Genomic DNA, 16,999 nt, shown 5'->3' on the forward strand with positions numbered 1-16,999 from the left:
AGCGATGGAAAGGGGGGGAAAAAGAGGGGAAAGGAGGGGAGCTCTGAGTCGCCCCTAACAGCGCCAAAGTGGCCCGTCCCCAGAGCCACCACATCTGGAGACCACCTGCAGCTGGCTCAACGCCGCTTCCTCATTTTTCGTTCTTTTCCCTCTTGCACACGCTCACTTTCTCACTTTGTTTTTGGACATGGGGGGGGGGGCGGTGGCAGTGGTGTGGTGTTTGGTCAGGCTGTGATTTGTGCCCATATTTCAGGAACTTTAGTGTGCCTCTGCTATGGGCAGAGCGGGAGGTGGAGCAGGAGTGTGTGTGTGAGTGAAGGAGAGATGGGAGGAGGAGGCGGCGGCAGTGGTGGTGTGAAAGCGTAGCAAAATATCATTTTATTTTATGACTGCAGCAGCCTCTGAGAGTTGTGGGTTTTGTATTTGTAATATTTCTTTTTCTTTATTCCTCCCCAAGTAAAAAAGCAGAGTGAGAATGTTCGCTTTTCTTCCCTTCACTGTTGCTGCAACTGATCCAGAGGCCACAGGGGGGCTGTTCCTGCCTGGAAAATAAAGCCTGCTTGCCCTCCTTGGCTCCCCCCAAATAAAACACACTCATTTGCATTCCCATGCTGTAATTTAGCCCTTCTCTCTCTCTCTCTCTCTTTCTCTTTCACTATCTCTCTGTCCCTCATCCCTACATCTTTTCAGCCCCGGTCCTTGCAGTTCCGCAGGGATTGGAACGTGGGAGGGGAAGAGAGGCGAGGGGAGGCAGAGAAAACAAAAGCAGAGAGGCAGTGTTGACTCAGGGTTGTTATCTGGACCGCTGTTGAGGGGGTGGGGGTTCTTGTGTGTATGTGTGTATATAGTATATATATATGTGTGTCTGCGTACATGCCTGGGGGGTTATTTACCCTGGCTGCTGCTGCCACGGCAGGTGCCTCTCAGTGGATAAACCTGGGCCTCTTAAATAAATATTCACCGTGGGGAAATTAGACTTACGTCACCAAAAACTACATTACTACTGCTCTCTTTTCCTCCCTCTCTCCACATCTCATCACACCAAGAATGTCCAGTCCATTGAAGATCAGCCATCTTGCCCCCAAATCCCCAGAAGTCTCAGAGAGACACAGAGTATAAAGGACAAGGAAAATCTCAGAGGACTTGTGGATATTTGTATGGAGCGAAAGGATAAACCTGTTATCAGTGTGTATCTGTGTTGCCTTTGTATTAAGAGCAGAGACTACCTAGAGAACAACCTAGATAAATGAAAACAACCTAAGCATATTAAGTAGTATAAACATAAAATATAAGATGAGACATATTAGAATAAAAGTAGTAAAATTCAAGTATACAAATAAATAAAGTAAAATATCAAATTCAACCAGTATGTACAAGTATGCAGTATTTAAATGTACAAATGGGCAGTGTAGTGTGCAAAGTGCATGTGGAGACTGTAAGTAATAACCAGTGATTTCAGCTTTTATTGTGTAATGTGATGGCATGTGGCAGGAAGGATTTCCTGTATCTGTCCCTTCTACGGCGGAGCTGGAGCAGCCTGTGGGAGAAGGCGCTCCGCTCTCTGACCACTGTGTGATGGAGAGGGTGCTGTTCATTGTCTACCACGGATAACGGTTCATTCAGCGTCCTCCTCTCCACCACGGTCTCAAACGACTCCGACCTGAGAACAAGTGCAGAGCCAGCCAGAGGGGTGGGCTAGTGACTTTCAGTTGGATGAATTATCAGCTCGTTTCCTCAGAGGTTTAAGTTCTTAAACTAAGTTGTTGAGCGAACAAATCTGACTTTTGGCTGAGATAAAGATATGTTGCATTATTCATTCACTGTGCATGAAATGTGGAATGAATAAAGAGACTTGTTTGACTGTCTGAGAGGAAGGAGTGCCTAGTTAGCATCTTGGCATCAAGTTAGTTGCTCTGGTCAGAATCAGTAGATGAGTTGGTTACTTCGCTGAACGTAGTCCAGATCAGACCTTGATTCCTTCTTTAACTTTCATGATTTCACTCATTCCAGTACGCGTACCTTGTTTTGGGATGTGCTTAGCTGAAACTTACAGAGCATGCCTTGTAATCGAGTCAAAGCCAAGAAGCAACCTCTGTGCCTGTGAAATTAAGCCAGTGCAGAAGTGCCAAAAACTGCAGTTCCTTTGGCTACCAAAGCAAGTCAATCTCCATAAGCCCCCATGTTCCAATGACCGACTTCACAGCAGAAATAAACATGTTTACAGCCTGGTACAAACAACAGTTTTGGTCTCCATAGCTAATCTTTCCATTCATGACAACAATTTTTATCTAACCCTCCCATTAAAATTATATTAAGACTTATATGTATGCATAATTTGGAGTGTGGCTGTTTGGATTGACAGGTGGGTGCTGTCACAGGTGGCTACTTTCAAGTTTTAGTTTTATTTGGCCACTCTTGAGCTTCACAGAGGCTCTTCAGAAACTTATAGGTGACAAAAACTATGTGACTGGACCGAAGAGTCGACCACTTCCTTCAAAGAGTCTTTGTTCTGATTTGCTCAAATGAACCAAATTATGATTCATCTGAACAAAGCTGAATCAGAAGTTTGAAAACGATCTTACGAGATACGAGTTAGAAAAGAGTTGGTTAACACGTTACACAAAAATCCATGTTTTCTCACATCTAGTTGTCCATAGCGGTGCTGTGTTTTTATTTTTACAGGTTTGGAAATATTCGTCTATGAAACTTCTGCCTTCACCCTGACACTATGGAGGTGAATGGATTTTCTTCAGTGATGCTCATTATCCACAGAACACACAGTCAGCAGCGCTCATATGGACTGTTTCTTTGGTAGAAATGAGTTCCAATTAAAACGGCTCACAGTAAGGTCTGTGAACACATCTTTTTCTGGAGCAAGTATCTTAAAACTTGAGCAGATCAAATAAAAACTATGCATATTCAGCTACCACTAGAGGTAAATGTGAAAATATGTTTTGTAATTTGGGTGAGCTGACCCTTTTTTAAATTACAAAGTGCTATAACATTAGCATATGAGACAGAACATACGCTTGATACCAAGTTAAAACTACAAAACCAGTAATACAAGCCAGTCATACACCACAAGACAGAGTTAAGAAAGGAAAAGAAAACTCGAATTAAGAAAAATAAAACTACTAGAAAAGCTGGCGGGGGCTATTCTCTAAGGTTACAGCTGCACTGGAGTTGAACCCCCTTCTAACCCGAGTCCAGCATCTGAAATGGACCCCTGAACCTCTAGTCATAACTTGGTCAGCTAAAGCCTCGTCTCCAAGCAGAAGGTTGGCTCGCTCTTCCATTCGCTTTTCTTAAAATCCCTTTAAGTGCTTTAGGGGGATTTAACAGGCCTTCTACATCCAGCATCCTCTCAGCAGCCAAGTTCCAGTGCTTACAGGAAAAGGGTGCTTACAGTATAATTAGGCTGGTTAAAGAAGAGGGCTCCCTCTCAACGGTAAATCCACACGGGACTGTAAGGCCGTTCGGGCCATTTGTCTGGTCTTCCAGAGCGTGACCGCTACTCTTGATGTTTCACTGTGCTAAAGGTCAGGGCTATAAGAAGTCACAAAGAAGGAGAGAGATGGGAGTGTAGACTCTGAGCTCTGAATTCTTTGAATTCGAAATCAAAAATGCTTAAAAGGAAAATGCATTCAAAGAAAATTGCACTGCAGCTCTTTTGCCTATGAATATGGATCTGCAGTAATGGTAAGGCTCATCATTTTTCATTTTTCTTTTATAGATTTTTTAAGATTAGTTATTTTTTTTAATGCATATTTTAACTCTTGGTGCACCGAAGCACCAAAGAAAATAATGAAAAATGAATTAAAAAATGAAAGAAAAGTGGATGAGAAAACAGAAATAAACATACTTAAAAAATGAAAGAAAAGTGGATGAGAAAACAGAAATAAACATACCAAACGTTAAAAAAGTTAAAAATAACAAGACCTGGATAAAATCTAGAGCGCTTGCCTTGCAGTTGTACTTTTAGGATTTCAATAAATAGACTGAGAGCTGAATAATAAGCTTTAAGTACTTTGTTTGTTTCATGAATTCACACACGAGTTTGTGCATCAGATTGTGTAGTAGCAGCAGCTGGGTGTGTGCCGGCACATATGCGTTTGCTCTAAGGTGTGGTTGTGGCTTCGCTTTATGGCAACACAGGCTTGAGGGGTGAACAGATGTAGCCTTCAGTACTGGTTTAGACCAAAGTCTGGCTGCTCTACATCTGAAAGAGGAAGTGTGTGTTTGTGTGTGTGTGTGTGTTGGGGTGGGCCTGCTGTGCCAATCTGTTCTCATTAGTGTTTACCCCCCCCCATGCCAAACATGTAACGACATGCACGTCAACTCATGGAGCCATGAGCATATAGCTGTTTGTTCACCAGGCCTGTGGCTTGCACGTAAACCCATCCGAGCTCTGTCCAGCTACCTCTTCAATCGAGGCTTCTGGCCTCATCAACCTTTAATTTGGTAGTCACCTGCTGGAGAGCTCACAAGCGAGTCGTTGCGATATCTGAAATATTTTGCTTTCATATGGCACAAAAAATGAGCTGTTTCCTGAGACCTTCGGTTTGCACCTTTCCGATCTTAAAAGTGTATCCATCTCTTATGTATTCATTTGCTTTACAGAGCTCGCTCACAACTCTTATGTGGCGTTCCAAAAAGCTGTGCGGTTTCTGTTTGCACTAGATTTGGGTACTAAAAAAAGTTACAAAAGTGCAAGCAGCTATTCATTTTCTTTATGATTCCTGCGCTTGTTTTTTTTTAAATTCTACTAGAACATCACTGCCTAATTTGCTCATCTGTAAGTTAAGTTGCCATTTCTTGCAAAAATAAACTTCAGTGGGGAGAAACTATTCAAATCACACACACAAAAAAACTCTTCCTGGAGGAACTCCACAATACCTGTGAAACGAGCAGCAGCGTATCCGATACAATCTTTAACTGCTTATGTTGGAGCTCAGTACTATTTGACCTTTTGGCCCGTTGGAGTTTGCAGTCATCAGTGGCCATTCACAAAATTTCTGGTGTTCTTTGATACGCCCTCCCTCCCTCCCTCCTCCTCATCCTCCTCCTCCTCCGCCTTCTTCTTCTTCTTCTTCTTAAAATATCCCCAAACCTCGCAGAATGGCTTCTGAGAAGCTGTGATCTGCCACGTTCCATATTAACATATTGCTGTCAGTCAGGGTCTCCCTCCTCCTGCACATCCTCTAATGTTATTGAAGAGAGAAAGATCAGAGGGGCAGGCGTATCCCCACACTCCATCAAGAGTGTGTGTATATATATATATGTGTGTGTGTGTGTGTGTGTCTGGTCGGCTGGCAGGAAGTGGGGGCTGCTGCCTTTGATGGTCACACTCTCTCAGATGTGTCATTGCTACAGACGGCAGCTCGCCTGACATGCCGTGTCTCTGCTCGTTGGGCTCTCGCCACTGAGAAGCAACAGTCCTGATAGTCACCTAACACACACACACACACACACACACATGAAAACACACTCAAAGTGAATACACACTGGCTTCACACCGGGATGGACACATCCACCCACCCCCCTGAGTCAAATCTGCTCGGCCCGTTCCACCTTTCCACTTTACTGTCAGTGATAATCGGTTCTGGCGTGTGACTGTGCCGGCCTCTTTGTCTTTTTGGTCTCGCCTGTCATGCAGCCGGTGAGGTGTGTGTGCGTGTGTGTGTGTATTGATGTATACGTGCGTCGCCGTGCTCTGGCCGCGCTGCAGAATTGCAGGGAGGCTCCAGTTACATTGTTATTCTAAACAGGGTGTTTTCAGCCGCTCGTCCTCGCAGTCATTCAGCAGAGCGATCTGTCAGTCCGCTCCCCTCCCTCCTCTTTCCTCCAGGGACCAAACTGTGAACTTAACACACTCGGCTCTGATGACTTCCCTGATGGTGTGAAAAACAGCCAACTCTACAGCTGTAATGTTATTGCTGGAGTGGCTTGAATGTTGCATTGTTCTTCTGGTTTAAAGTGTGTGTGTGTGTGTGTGTGTGTGTGTTACATATTCAGAGTGAAGGGAGGGTAGTGTGTGTGTGTGAGTATGTATGCCACTATTCCAATCTCTTCCCGGTAACTCGCAAAATGCCAGGGTGGGGTGAGGTTGTGTTTTTCTGTGTGTGTGTGTGTGTGTGTGTGTGTTTGTGTTTTTTTGGGGGGGTTGTTGAGGTCTAGATGAAAGTGGAAAAGCAGAGGAGGAAACCAAATAATCGAGAGGGTGAGGGAGGTGAAGCTGAGAGCAAATGAAAGCAAAAGAGAGTGTGTGTGAGAGAGTGAGTGAGCGAGAGAGAGGAGAGAGAGAGAGAGGGGAAAAAAGGGGGCAGGCGTTCTTAAAACACTGTGGAGTCCAGATCAGAAATAAAACATAAAAAAAAAAAGGGGAGAAGAAGGAGGAGGGAAAAAAGGGAGGAGGGATTGTGCTCGAGTGTGTTATGTGTGCGGATCCTATAAGTGAACGCAGCCGGGGGAGTAAATTGTGCGAGCACAGCTCTGTATGTTTGAGCTGGCACTTTTTCTTTTTTTTGGATTCAGACAGAATTTTGTCCATTTTTTATTTTAATTTTATTTTTTCTGCCGCAAGATCTTTTTTTCTCTCTCTCTCTCTCTCTCTGTCTCTCTCTCTCTTTCTTCTGCCCCTCCTGGTTTATTATCAACTAAAGACAAAGGCAGGAGAAAAAGAGCTAAAGAGAGAGAGAGAGAGACATAGTGAGAGGGGGTGACAGAGAGAGACGCGCAGTGAATAGATGTTGCGCAGCTGACAGCAGAGGAAGCGGCACACACACACAGAGAGAGAGAGAGAGTTTCCAGCCATCGCGCTCCCCGACCGCAGCATTTTCTTCCTGGGAGATTAAAAAAAAAAAAAAAAAAGGACAAAAGCGTCCCCCCCTCCTCCCTGACACCCTCACCCCTCCTTCCCCCCTCCTCCTCTTCCCCACACCCCCCACACCCGCCTCCTGCAACCCGCTACCCATCCGATCACCATCCTTGCACGTCTCGCCGCGCGTGTGTTTGTATGGTGCTTCTTCTTCTTTTTTTTTTTTTTTTTCCTCTTCCTCTCTCCACCTCAAAGGCATGGACTGACGATGATGCAGCCGGGGGCTTAGTGGAGAGCTCTGCAAAAAAAAAAAAAAAACCCTTCCCCTTCGTCAACAGGGCCAGACCAAGAGGAGCAACTCCAGGGGAGGGGGGAGGGGGGTTTGAAGGAGTGAAGAAGGAGGAGGAGGAGGAGGAGAAGAAGAAGAGGAGGGGGGTACCCTCCTTGGATTATTGCAGAGGGTCTTCCACTTCCCTTTTTTTTTTTTGTATTTTTTGGCTTTTTTTTTCCCTCCCCCCTTCTTCTACTCGACTCAAACCATCTTCTGTTTTTTGCTGCGATGCGTAGTTTTTAAGCCGAAGAATGTGGAGACAACATTTTCCAGGCAAGCAGCATGTTTCCTGTTTTCTTTTCTGGATGTCTAATAAAGTCTGGCATGTGGGAGGTGGGAGGGGAGGTAGGTAGGTGGATGGTGTGGAGGAGGTGGGGGTAAGAGGAGGGGAGAAGGAAGAGAGAGTGTGTGTGTGTGTGTGTGTGGGTGTGGGTGTGTTGTGTAGTCGCTGAGGTGGGCGAGGAGTCCAACTGTGTTGTCATTCCGAGGTCCTCCCGTCCTGCGTTGCGTTGCTGCGCTTGGCTCCGTGTTTTCGCGTCCTCTGCGGTCTTGGGCTTTGAGTGCGCTTCGTAGCTCGGGGCAACGCCGGAGAATAAAAGAGCGGGAAAAGGAGAGAGGGGAGGGAAAGGGGAAGGGAGGTCCGGCGTGGTTGTGCCATGGATGCTGTTGACACCCCGCTTTTGTCCCGTGGTGGAGTGTGAGCCCGGCCCGCCCCATGCACACAGAGGGCACCATTTAAAACAGGCGTGCGCTCATTTTCTTGGCAGGGGATGGATTGGTGTGGCGGGCAGCCGGGTGGTGACAGGGGTGGGGCACTGGCAGCGCAGGACAAGTGGCCTTTGTGTGCTTACTTTTGGGGAAGTGAAGGGAGGGAAGGGCAGGGGAGGAGGCTGCCAACAAAGGGTGCTTATACCCACCCCCTTCTTCACCCACATCACCCCCTCTCTTCAACCACTACAACTCACGCAGTGACCTCGCGCTGTCACAGGCAGATGAAGGGTTTGTGTGTGTGTGTTTATAGCAGGTTGTGTGTGTGCATGAGGGAGGAAAGTAGTAAATGAGTAATTCAGCCTCAGTAAACCAGAAGTACAGACTCTGGCCGAGTGCCATATGAACAGGGAGGAAACTCCAGCAAGGAAAACAAAGTGTTGTTTGACCCAACGGCACATCTGTGCATTATGCCAAGCTTCTCCATTACTCCACAGTCAAGCTACTGGCAGTCGGCCAAGGTTGTGTGTGGGTTCCTATTCATTTCTTGCCACATCCATGGAAGTGCATTCCTGTTGTGTCCGAGTGCTCATGCAACTCTTACTTTCCCTTTGCAACTTGTGTATCAGCGAGAACACTTGTTGCAGTCACAGTTGCACACATTGCACATGATCAGGGGGCGAGGTTTGATAGCGTTTGGTTGAATACGAACATACTATGGCTTCTTCTCTTCAGATCCATTTGTTAAAGTTGATCTATCTTTACTTTTTCTCTGGCGCTTTGCTCCAAATACTGAAAACTACCGAAACCGACAGGATGCTTGTCGGAGCAGATCTTTTATCTAGAGCAAACTCTCGCCACTTGCTTTACTGCAAAATCACACAAACATAGAGTGATGTCAATGGTTTTTTTTTCCTTTCTTTAGAAAATTATCTTTGGCTGAGCACAGATGCTAAATTGCAGAGAGCACATTAGCCAGACAACCGCCAAGTTTTAGTTTGGCCTTTGGGGCAAGTTATTTGGAGAATTGTCATTAATTAGCTACAGCTGATAAAATCAACTGCCAACGACTTTTTCTATTTCAAACGGCGCTTTCATTCAGTGAGTGTTTATGATGAGAAGCCTACGATCCGAATGTTTTCTAGACCCCCCCTTCCTTGATTATAAAAACTCGATTTGTTCCCATGTTCAGATATTTTGTCGACCTGGAATCAGCTATCAGAACCAAACCGCACACTGGCCACACATCCGTATTATAACCCCACTCGCCCCTCCGTAGGCATGTTCCTCCACCCGCACACAGCCTCCTTCTGTTTGAGTGGCCGCCCGTGTTAACCAGGGGATATGGGTCATGTTTCAGCACAGTGCTGCTCAGGGTGGCACAGTAAATGGCTGTAACTGCTGGCGGTCAGCAACAGCAGCAGCCCCCACCCACCTTGTTGTCAATAAGAAGCCACCTGCAAACAGCAGCTTGGGGTTGCTAGGTAACCGGTGGCAGCAGATGATGATAGTATGGTGGAGGGCTTGTCTGGTCTCCCATTACCACTAAAGTGACTTCTGCTGCTTCGTATTTTGCTTCCTTTCTGACCACAACGCAACTGCGTTTCCCCTGTTCCCTCCTGCTCCCTCTTCCCCTCACGGAGGCAACATAACACCAGCAGCAGAGGCCAGCGGTAGGAAGAAACTCCCAGCTCCCTTCCCCACATAATGGAAACTCTGGCCTCATCTCCTGGTCCGCTGCTCTGCTGCGTCCTACTGCCAGACTCTGACTAAGTGTTGCTGGCTCAGTAACCACAGCTTCAAGCCCAGGCGTCGAGTTCAGGTTCTACAAGTATTTGTCTACAGGAATGATGAGAAATAAAACACTGGTGACTGAGAGATTATGCAAAAAAAAAAAAAAAAAGTCTGATCTCATAAATGGTAGAGTGGTTTTAAGCCTCCGCCTTTTCACCTAGATTTCCAAAATAATGTTCATTGTGACCCAGTTATCGTTTTTGATGACTGTTGTGCGTTCTAATTGAGAAAAATGTTCTGTTTTCAGACGGCCAAGTGAGCACACCGCCTTTTTTTTTATTATAGGGATTTTAGTAACACAATATCTAGATTTCCTTAGAAATCCACATTTGCTACTTTTATTCCATGACAAGTTCATGGCTACTATGACAGTATGACTCATGGTCGCATTTATATCATTGTAACAGTTGAGTGAGGAGGTGGCGTTCTCTGCTTGTTATTAGGAGATAAATAATAAGAAACATATACAGAAGGATCAGTAATGTGTGGCTCTGACAAGTGTTATTAACTTATTAATTAAGTTATTAATGAATCAGTGGTAAATTATCTCTTATCACTGTGAATTGGATGCTTTTGGATTATAGGTCAGATTAAATAAACACTTTAAGCCGTGGTTGCCTGTGATAGGGATTTGTTGAAGGGTCGATTTGTCTGGATTTTTTATAATCCATGCAATTAATTATTGCAGAAAATAAAGTATATCATTGCACAGAGAAGACCCAGCAGGGGTTGTGTATGTGTGTGCGTGCGTGTGTGTGTTACATTTATTGCTTTGGCAGGTAAACCCACGACAGCAGCTAGATCCCTCAGTGAAAATGTACTCGTCCCAAATGATCACACACACACACACACACACACACACACACACACACACACACACACACACACACACACACACTCACATTTGCAGCCTGGCAACAGTTTAGCAACAAGCAGAGGAAGCGAGAACACAGAGGAAAGGAAATGAGGGGGATTAATTAATGAAGGAGTAAAATTAAGAGCACTCTGCCTCCTGCGGTTCTGCCGTGACCCCCCCCTCTACACACACACACACACACATACACACACATACACACTGCACAGCCCCCTGCCCTCAATGTGCACATTTGCTGACATTTGATGCACTGTATGTAACTATGTCCACCTATAGGCTCGATTCGTGGCTCAGTTTGAATCTCTGGGTGTGTGCATTCAGACAGCCAACGGCTGCTGTAGACCAGGCAGCAGCACAGGAGCCTGTGGAGAACATGGCAGACCTGCTGAACACCCTGTTTTATTTCTATGTCACCGCTGAACGAGCTGTTACAGCGCTGTCGAAACACGAGAGCTGGGGGACTGGTTTGTCGCAGTGGAAGTGAACGTTTGTTTCGGTGCAATACAGGACAGAATCTTTATTGATATTTTTTTGGTGTAAGTAGTTAAACCTCAACCTGAGATCAAAGATTTGAGGATGCAACTTGTAAAATTCAAAAAGATAGTAAATCATAATTTTCTGAAATCTGCTCATTGCTTTACGGCACAAAGTCGTATGATCATTAAATGCAAAGTCAGATCGCAGTGAGAAGTGATTTGCACCTTTGTAAGACGATAACCTTGATCAGGAGTGAGTTTCTTTAAGCATTTCGTTCATATTACCTACAATCTGCAGCTTCAGAAATTCACATCACGGCAGAATTTGGTTGATTTTGGACCTGAATCACACTAACATAAAGTCAGTGCCGTTATTGCTGTTGAAACAATAATTACATGAAACCAGCAATCTCACTTTCCAACCACATTTAGCTCAGTTTGAAACTATATGGTTGGGTTTTTGCAAAAAGCTTAAAGGAAATCACTCGACACCACCACAGTTTCATTTGTTTACAGTTTTTTGCTATAATATTATGTTTTAAATTGCTACATGTAGCACATTTAAACAAATATGATATTCTAGTACAGTATTATATTAACTATTCTAGATGTACAATCTGCAGGCATACCATCAAGTAGAGAGAGAACAGGTGTCATGAATGTATGAGAACTGGGTGTTGGTGGTATTGTGCGGCTGGCAGACCCAGTGGTTCTGGTTAGGACTGGTCTGATGTACATGCTGTCAGTTAACCACAGTGGGTGAGTGTTGCCTGTCACCTCACTGCTTCCCCCCCTTGCCTGAATATATCATCTCCCCTCCATCAAAATCAGCAGAGTGAGAATCAATCTGTCACACTGGAGGACACAAATACACACTCCTTAAAAAAGACCGAGCGATATGGGAAGGAAGGAAAATGATAGAAGAGAAGGAGAAGGAATGATGGTTGAGGTGGAAGGTATCGCAGAAAGGAGGGGTAGTGATTATGAAAAGACAGCTGAGGAATGATAGCAGGGGTTGGGAAGAAATCTACGTGAATACAGATAAAGGAAGGAGAAGCAGATACACGGTGAACAGAGATACAGGGCTAGACATCGGCAGAAAGGAGAAGCTGTCAGAAAGATACTATCGTACGGGGAGAGATGTGGGAAAATGCAACACTGCAGACGAAGTGGTGAAATGTAACAGCAAGAAGAGTCAGTGAGAGGGAGATTGAAAGAGTAAGAGACTGAAAGGTCAGAGAGACATAGAGAAACCCAGTGGATGATTCATGGAGTTCAGCCTGTCGAACTTCTGCCTGAGGGTTTTGACGCTGCCAGCCAGCTTCTCCTCTCCCCTACTGCCTCACCAACAGCTTCTCTCAGCTCACCGCACACCCACCGCTGCTGTCTATAATCTGTAATAAGCCCGTAACTAACTTAAATAAAGCGGGGGAGAAGACTACAGGTGTTCTGAATCTTTTCTGTAAGACCATTGCACATCGCAAGCCTGCAATGCCTTAATCAATATTTTTACAATACCTTCTGAATCAACCTGAAAGAGGTTGCTTGTTGTGCCGCCATCAATGAACTAGTCTGTCAAATTAGATTATGTAGCGCCAGACATTTCATCTCCGGCGACCAAAGAGATCAAACTAAACAGAATATTGGACATTCATCAGACGGACAGAAGCGCATGTTACCCTTTGTGACTATTTGTTAACACATCAACTTTACTCGATAGATGTCTGTCAGCATGTTTAAATGTTTTTTTCTGCCACCTAGTGGCCAAAAATAAATGAATGCAGCTTTAAACTTGGAAAATCTCCCACGTCAAGCTGATAATTACTGTGCGGCTAGAGCTAAGGATTATTTCCATTATTGATTAATAAGTATATTAGTTTTTAAAATGAATGGATTCATGTTCTAATCTATAAAATGTCAGAAAATAGTAGAAAAAGCCCATAAATCAAGCTCAAGGTGACATCTTCAGCCAATTATATAAAACAGAAGAAAAGCCCATTTTCTAATTTTAATAATAACTTGTGAAGCCGAAACTAGTGTTTTTGTTTTCTGGTTTAATTTTCTGTCAAATGATTAATCAGCGAATGATAATAAGCTATGGAGTTCTCCCGCCAGTTTAGTGTAATGGACTCCGCCACCCGGCTGCCTCTATTAATATTCACCGTGCTGTCAGTTGCAGATGTGGCACAGACAGGCAAGTCGCCACGGCTCACCTTTCCCTCCGTCATGTCACCTGTCTTGAGCAGGGAGTGTGATAGATAGGCGTGGAGCAGTGATGGTGGTTATTGGTGGTGGTGGGGGGCTGTGGGTGAAGATAACGAGAGAGGAAGGGTGGGGATCTGTCTGTCTGTGAGTCAGTCAGTCAGGAGAGTAAACAAAGTGCTGGGGGGGGTACGGGCGTTTGTGCCTCCGACCTGAAGTCACGGCGCAGGTGCCAATGATGCCAAAAATAAAGTGCATTAAAGCTGACAGCCGACGCCTGTTAAGTGATCACCATGACAATAGGCGGATGGCATGGGGAGATGACACCTCCGTGTCGACCCCCCTCCCTCGTTCTGCTGGACTGCTTTCTTTCTGTCGTTTATGTGCTCTCTCCTTTCAGCCTGCTCCTCTTCTTCTCTGATACGTCTCCTGGGAGCTCTTTGAGCTAACAGGCAGTGTTTAGTCTCTTTTTATGCACGCTCATTTTACATTTTAATTTCACTCGTCTCTGTCGCACTGTTTTTCCCTCTCTCCACCACCACCAACCTTTTTCTTTTCCCCCTCACTGGCCACACACACACACAACTTTCTCAATCTCCAATCTCCTAATCTCACCTTTATCTGCCCTAATCAGCCTCGTCTGCTGCAGTAATCCCACAGAACATGTCCCTAATGAGTCGTCCTCCAACCAACCAACCCCCCACCTCTCTCCTTTCCCTTCCTCCATCTTGCTCCTTATCTCGCCTCCACAGTCTGACGTCATCGTAATCTCCGGCATAACTTTTTGAGAGCGCACAGATGTACACACCTGCACTCGCATGTACTCGCATGTACCATAGAGTGAGGTCACACTTAAGCATGCAGATGCTGATCTTAGGAGCAAAGGAGGAGAGCAGCAAAACATTAGATAAGAGTGATGTCATGAAATTGCACAGCGAGATCCGTCGGGGATTCAGCTCTTTTAGTTCTCCTGGAGTGATTTTATTTATTTATTTATTTATTTTGGCCTGTTTTGTCAGCTTGAACAAATTCATAGCTTCTCACTGAGAGTGAAGATCATGAGCTTTGCTGTGTTAGGGCACTGGTACTCAGCGGGGAACAGTCGCTTTTCCTTCCCAGGTCCATCCATCCGCTGGCTGGCAGCGCTACAGCATGAATATTGATGCGCCTCACTTGTTAACATTGTATGAAGCAGAGCTCGTAATTGTCTGTCTTCTCAGAGCGTCACGTCTTCTTCAGTGGGATGTGTGAGAAGGTCGGCCCACCGGGGAGCTCGGGCTCTTCTCGGCTCTCTTCACTTAAAGTGAGAAAAGTGGCGCGAGAGGGAAGGAGAGACAGTCGAGCGGACGGAGAAAACCAGAGTTGCGACACACGCTTTGTCAAGTGCGCCGAAGCGCAGTTGTGAGTTGGCTGCGGGTTTGTTTCAGGGCTCGTAGCGTTTTCTCTAACACACTCCATTTCAATGATACATTGCTCTTTTGAGGCAGGGCAGCAGTGAAACTCATTTCTAAAGGTGTAGCTCGCAGTTTTTCTCTTCTCTCTCTCTTTTTTTTTTTTCTCCCTCTGTTTCACAGCTGCTGCTTCCACTCACACCGTAGCAAATGTAGGATCCTCTCCCTTGAACTGAAAAATGAGAACAACCAAACTGTGGGAGTGTTAGTGCGCAGTTGTCATCCATACACACAAGGGAATTCCTCTTGCTATGATGGAGTGCGTGTGTGCGTGTGTATGTGTGTGTGCACCTGCAGACAGTATAGTATATTCTTATCCGCTTCCATTCACGTATCCGTGTATGCGCCAGTTTTTCTGTACGTGATGTAAGTGTTTGGGGAGGCAGGAGATCGAGAGGATTCCTGTAAGTGAGACTGTGGTCTAATCCAGTCTTGAGTAGGCGCATTGATTTATTGAGCACTGCTTGCTAGTTCAGAGAAGCCCTGCTTCTTGCTGTATTCTAATCAGCACGTGTGCACACACAAGTTCTTGCATATGCACACACACACACACAGAGGTTATTATCACCTGAGTGTTTTATTTTTCAAGGTATGAATTGACTCTAGCTGGCAGGAGTGTGTCACTTACTGATTTTCACTCTAGTCATTTGCACACAGTGGGCGTTTCTTCCAGTAAAACCTGTTTATCTTTGTCCGTTTGTGTTTCTCATTATTTTTTATTTCTCTGGTGATTTTCTTTTTTCTTTTTTAAGAAGAAGAAAAGAAGAAATATATTTGAGCAGTGTGTTTTTGCTGAAACAACAGTTTCCATAGGGCCCGTTTCTTTATTTCAAACTACAGTGCTTCTCCTTTTCTAAACCTTTAGCATCACAGAAATATCAGAATCTCAGGAAATGAAACCAAACTGTCTGCATGGTTAGACACAACTTTTTGCATTTAAGGGGGAACTGACTATTTACAAACCCAAACTGAGAAAACCATAAAATAATCTTGATTTCTTTCTCCATCTGTCTTCAGGTATTCGGCCCCAAATCATGAACGGGCCAATGCATCCCCGCCCCCTGGTGGCGCTGCTCGATGGGCGCGACTGTACCGTGGAGATGCCCATCCTGAAAGACTTGGCTACTGTTGCCTTCTGTGATGCTCAGTCCACACAGGAGATACACGAGAAGGTAGAAAACCGACACACACACATGCTGCACTTTACTTTCACAGTGCTCTACATCAGAGCAGCAGAAAGTTGATGGAAAGATGGAGCCTGTCGCTCACTCATGCCTGCCTCTTTCTTTTCCTATCACAGCGCTGATACATGAAGCGCGTTCTATTGGCTCCATATGCGCTTGCCAGTTAAAATATACTGGCTTCATTATAATTTAATGTCACTTTGTGGCACAGAGTGCAACGCCTATATCAGTGCCATTGTTCTAATAGAGAGTCTTGTATGGCGGGGATGCAGTGTAATTACATTGGCTTGTAGAGGCTCTTTATTGCTTTTTATGCAGCACAGTGGCTGCAAAACAATATATGGCCATGGAGATGGGTATCACCGAAATGCTATCTCTCCATCTGCAGACGGAGTGAGAGCCGCTACATCTTTCCTCTCGCTGTTTTTATGAAAATGGGACATATTAAAAACGATGCATTTGCATAGAGATCAATTCAATCAAAAGACCTTGGGGCGGTGAGGAGAAGTGGGGGTGGGGATAGCTTTTTGTTTGTTTTAACACTGCCTTATCAGGAGAAACATGATTGTAATGTTCACCTCGCCAGCATATTCAGCAGTTCACAGTAATAACTTGCAGTCTCGATACCCAGAGGGGCGGTGTAGATTGAAAATGTCCAATCTCTTCTTTCTGCGGCATAGATGTGGAGATGCGGCGCTGATAACTCAGTTTCAGTATGATGTTGTCAGGCCAGACACCAGCTGCTACTCTCTCCTCCATCCACACCAAAAAATACAGAAACTCATGGGAAAGATTTTTCAAGGATGGAATATGAGAGTGGTCCGAGGTTATGTCAGGTCTTCTACACAGTAATCCCTTATTTCTCGGGTGATAGGGGACTGATGAAACACACGGGCGAATACTGATCCAAGATCGAGTTACAATACCACTTCAGTGAGACCAAATCCTGCACGCAGCACCTGCGCTCCAACATCATCATCCAAGGTCAATGATTCGTGGTGTTTCTCATAGTCACATGTGGCTTTTAAAAGTTGGATGATGGCCCACATGGCGCAGAGTCAACATTGGCCTATTAGATTGTACACTGCACGACCGTTCATCCAATTGAGGTGTTAAGATTAGGGCCACAACTAATGACTGTTTACGTCAGCAAACGTCATTA

At 45.1% G+C, this 16,999-nt stretch overlaps 1 protein-coding gene across 4 annotated transcripts in view; it reads left to right on the forward strand.

Moving 5' to 3' along the window:
- The window catches only part of LOC104925227 (C-terminal-binding protein 2), a 92,776-nt gene that overhangs the window by 59,924 nt on the left and 15,853 nt on the right, over positions 1 to 16,999 (forward strand). For 3 of the 4 annotated variants that reach the window (XM_010738994.3, XM_019278763.2, XM_010739074.3), the window contains exon 3: positions 15,671 to 15,825. In XM_010738994.3, the coding sequence (XP_010737296.1) occupies positions 15,671 to 15,825 (155 nt within the window). Of the gene's footprint in view, positions 1 to 6,936; positions 7,422 to 15,670; positions 15,826 to 16,999 lie in introns of those variants that run through there. The other variant, XM_019278762.2, reaches the window with a different exon arrangement.

The sequence above is a fragment of the Larimichthys crocea genome, chromosome XVI, assembly GCF_000972845.2.
Source record: "Larimichthys crocea isolate SSNF chromosome XVI, L_crocea_2.0, whole genome shotgun sequence".
NCBI classification, from domain to species: domain Eukaryota; kingdom Metazoa; phylum Chordata; class Actinopteri; family Sciaenidae; genus Larimichthys; species Larimichthys crocea.